The 4010-nt window shown below is 43.3% G+C and overlaps 1 protein-coding gene across 1 annotated transcript in view; it reads right to left on the minus strand.

The window, feature by feature from the left end:
* LOC107212302 (myosin heavy chain, skeletal muscle, adult-like) overlaps positions 1-4010 on the minus strand; it is a 15454-nt gene extending 11444 nt beyond the window's left edge. The window contains exons 1-11 of the mRNA XM_019008492.1: positions 3789-4010; positions 3557-3700; positions 3309-3465; positions 1963-1990; positions 1750-1864; positions 1564-1656; positions 1402-1465; positions 1220-1318; positions 1010-1113; positions 797-935; positions 3-103 (exon numbers count right to left, since the gene is read on the minus strand). Of these exons, the coding sequence (XP_018864037.1) occupies positions 3-103; positions 797-935; positions 1010-1113; positions 1220-1318; positions 1402-1465; positions 1564-1656; positions 1750-1864; positions 1963-1990; positions 3309-3465; positions 3557-3700; positions 3789-3995 (1251 nt within the window). The 5' untranslated portion in view covers positions 3996-4010. The remainder of the gene's footprint in view (positions 1-2; positions 104-796; positions 936-1009; positions 1114-1219; positions 1319-1401; positions 1466-1563; positions 1657-1749; positions 1865-1962; positions 1991-3308; positions 3466-3556; positions 3701-3788) is intronic.

Consider the following 4010-nt stretch of genomic DNA (forward strand, 5'->3'; position numbering starts at 1 on the left):
CCCTTGGTCACGTATTCATTCCCCACCTTGACGCGGGGGTAGCAGAGGGCCTTGAGCAGATCTGCTGAGTTCAGCCCCATCAGGTAGGCAGCCTTGTCAGCAACTGAATGCCAGAAAAGACAGAAGAGTAGATACTCAAAACTTCCTGAAAGTCAGTGCTTGACTGAGTGGCCCAATAGTGTTCTCCACAAGGTTGCACCATATCTGTCAAAGCTACAAAGTTATTTTCTCTTCTTTTCTCTTGCATTCAGGACTCTTTCTGAACTTCATTTTCTGCAAACATTCCTCAAGAGAGCTCATTGCCTTTACCCTCTTTCAGGTGTCAGTATGGAACTTTCTAGTCATACAGCAGGAGGATTTATCACTCAGAAAGATGGAGGTATGGACTGTCCTTCCTGCTGTGACAGAGATTAATGAAGGACACATCTCATGTCAGAGTTTTCTCCAGTAGGTGAGGGTGAAGAAGAGCACAGCCTTCTGTCTTGTTAGGGCGGCACCATTTCACTACTCCATAATACAGCATAGGTTGCAAGGTGTATTTCAACTTAGGTATGGCTAGCAATGTTACAGCAGTTGAGATGCAAGTCTCCTGGCTCCCTGTCAGTGTAATCTCTTATATAGTAGTCACAATGGAAAGAGTACAGGTATAAATAAATGAGATAAATGCCTCAGCTGGCATTTAATCACGGAGTAACTAGTCTAATTCTTAGTTTACACATTTAAAGCCTGAAATCTGCCTAAGTCCTTATGTAATAAAGACTATCTCTTTTGGAAAGCTTGCTGACTCTGCTGATACCTTCAGTGCCATCAGGCTCTGCCTGCTCCTCTCGTTGTTTCTGCTTGAACTTCAGGTTCCCATAGTGCATGACAGCCCCTGTCAGCTTGTAGATGGCTGTTTTCTCATCAGCACTGAAACCCAGGATGTCAATGGCACTCTGGCAACAGAAACACAAATGTACATATACCAGGGCTCAAATCCACCAGGTGATCATTTGGTAAAGTTACTCACATCTGTGGCCATCAGCTCCTCCTGATCATCAATGCTGGGAACTGTGATCTCACCTTGACTCACAAAGTGGAAATCGTAAGGGTTGGTGGTGATGAGAAGCATGTCTGAAAGCAACAGGAAGAGAAAAACAAGGTTGTTTTAGTTTCCAGATAACGCAGTGAACTATTGCTCAGCAATCTTCCTTCAAAAAAGTTTAATGATCTTTCCTACCAATTAGCTCTGGCTTCTTGTTGGACATGATCTGGTAAAAGATGTGGTAGCTCCTTTCCGCCTTGAGCTGGAAAGTGACTCTGGACTTCTCCAGCAGATCTGGCAAGGATGGTAGGACAGAGTTAAGCACAAGAAGTGGGGAAGGCTGGAAGGAAGGGGATCAGGCCAGAAGGGTGTCTTACATGTTTCAATGTCAGCAGAAGCCAGTTTGCCTGTGGCACCAAAATGGATTCTGATGAATTTACCCTGAAAGCAGCAGGAAAGTCAATTGAGAACTATTTTACCAATCTGGACAGCAAGAATATTCAAACTGGTGTTGACAGTTGTCCCAAGTAACAACTCACAAAGCGTGAGGAGTTGTCGTTCCTCACGGTCTTGGCATTTCCAAAGGCCTCCAGCAGTGGGTTGGCGCTGATGATTTGATCCTCAAGCGTCCCCTGCATGGAAATAATTACTGCTAGTTATGCTTTCCAAAAATCATGTCAGGAACAAAGGAAAGAATTGATTCCGATATGTGGGTACTGATTTACCTGCATTTTGCCTGATGCATGTTCCTCCTTCTTCTTGTCCCCACTGGCTGCAATTGTTGCAAAGTACTGGATGACACGCTTTGTGTTCACAGTCTTCCCAGCACCGGATTCTCCGCTGCCCAAGCCAAGAGAGAAGCAGAGGGTGCGTGGTCAGGCAGGAGGTCCCCTGGCACCGGGCAGCCCCGCAGGGACCCGCGCAGGGGGTGTACGTACGTGATCAGGATGGACTGGTTCTCCCGATCTGTGAACGAGGCAGAGATAAGAAACAGATAAGAAAAGACAAATAAGAAATTCAAGAACTAAGAGAAAAATAAATGAAGCTTCCTAAGGATCCAGAAACAAAAAATAGCAAAAAGTGCCCAGGGAATTCTAGTGGTTAGTTTTGATGCTATCAGCTATTCAACTATTAGCAACGCAGATCTGTAAAGGAATCACTTCAAAGAAACTTAGTTTCTCTCACTAGAACTTAGAACTTCAGTAGTCTTATGCCTTTCCTGACACTGTCTTTTCGTCGAGCTACTTATTTCTCTCTTAATAGGCAAGTACAGGTAATGAAAATATCTAAGTTGTAATTTTTTTGTATGTAAATTCTTCTGAAGCTTAAAGTTTCTTGAGTAATCTTATGGAAACTCCGAGGCATCATTAATTACAGAAACATCTGACCTCTTTTACCTTTTTTCACCTCTGTTTTTTTAATCCCTATATATAGAGAAATTACGCATTCTTGAGATTATGCATCAACAAAATTCATTTTTTATTTTTCTATTCTGAATGCGTTTCCTGGTGTCTAAGAAAAGAACAAGAGAACAAGTTCTAAAATCCTGCACACCTTTTATTTCAATGCATATATAAGGAAAAGAGGAGGTGAAAGGAAGAGGAGAAAGCATAAAGAAATTTTTTGAAGTTGCTCAGTTTAAATGCTAAAAGCTTTATTTTTTCCTTGATATTGTTTTATGAAGTTTACTTTTCACTACACAGTGCAATTGATTTATAGATGCAGCTGCAGACCAGCGCAGGAGTTCCAGAGATCATTAAAGGCTGTATGTCATTTAGATCACATGGCCATCATCTACATACTGAAATTCATTTGCATAATAAGTGCCTCAAGTGATGCTAAGATACCTGTTTAAGGTAGAGATCTCTGTTTTATTTGTCAACACTGATGTTTGAAAATTTAAATTGATATTGCACCCATTATTTATAGGGTATGTGTCATTTAACTGTACCCTGTACTCTCCATCTGAGACTAATTTAGTGATTAAGATACATAAATCCATCTGTATTTGTAAGATTCCGTTACAGGTGTAAGGTCTACACCACAAAATAATTTCTTTCCAGTGAATTTAGACTCTCTAGGTTATGTTTGGGTCTTTATTGATTCTAATGGGAACATTGACATTCAGCTCTCACAGACCATTAGAGTTAAGTGCATTAGTCTTCCATTAATTTTGCACACACATTTTTTTTTAAATATGGCACCATATTTCCAGAGAATGCCCTACATTTCCCTCTACAGACAGACAATTTCAAGAGCAGCTCAAAGGAAATCAAGCACTCACCAGTCAGCATGGACTGATAGGCGTTGTCAGAGATGGAGAAGATGTGTGGAGGGGCCTCCTGGCGCTTCTTGCCTCGGTAGGCCAACACCACCTCGGGGTTGTACACCGGCAGCCACTTGTAGGGGTTGACAGTGACGCAGAAGAGACCCGAGTAGGTCTGTGAGGAAGGGACACAGCACGCTGGCTTCCCCTGAGCCTGGCCCAGCACTTGCTGAGGCTGCCCAAAGGAAGCTGCTGCTGCCACTTACGTAGATCATCCAGGCTGCGTAACGCTCTTTGAGGTTGTACAGCACGGCGGGTTCGTGGAGGTGGGTCATCATGGCCATGTCCTCGATCTTGTCATACTTGGGAGGGTTCATGGAGAAGACTTGGTCTTCCTTCACTGTCAGGGTCTGCCATGGAAACAACGGATCCATATGTATCACCTAAAAGCTCAAAGTGGGGGTCAAATGTTGTCCTTCAGTCTTGTTTTTGACTCACCTCTCCCCCTTCAGTCTTGACAGTGACTTTGCCTGATTCCCTGCTCTGGATTGTCCCTTTCACAAAGGATTCTTTGGGATGAGCCACAAAGACAGATGACTTGGCATCAAAAGGTTTGTTTTGGGCTGCAATTCTCTCCTTTTCCGATTTTCGGAGGTAAGGAGCGGCCTCCCCAAAAACGGCCATCTCAGCATCTCCAGAGGCCATGTCTGCCCTCTAATG

Source organism: Parus major, chromosome 18 (genome assembly GCF_001522545.3).
Source record: "Parus major isolate Abel chromosome 18, Parus_major1.1, whole genome shotgun sequence".
In the NCBI taxonomy this organism is placed as follows: Eukaryota; Metazoa; Chordata; class Aves; order Passeriformes; family Paridae; genus Parus; species Parus major.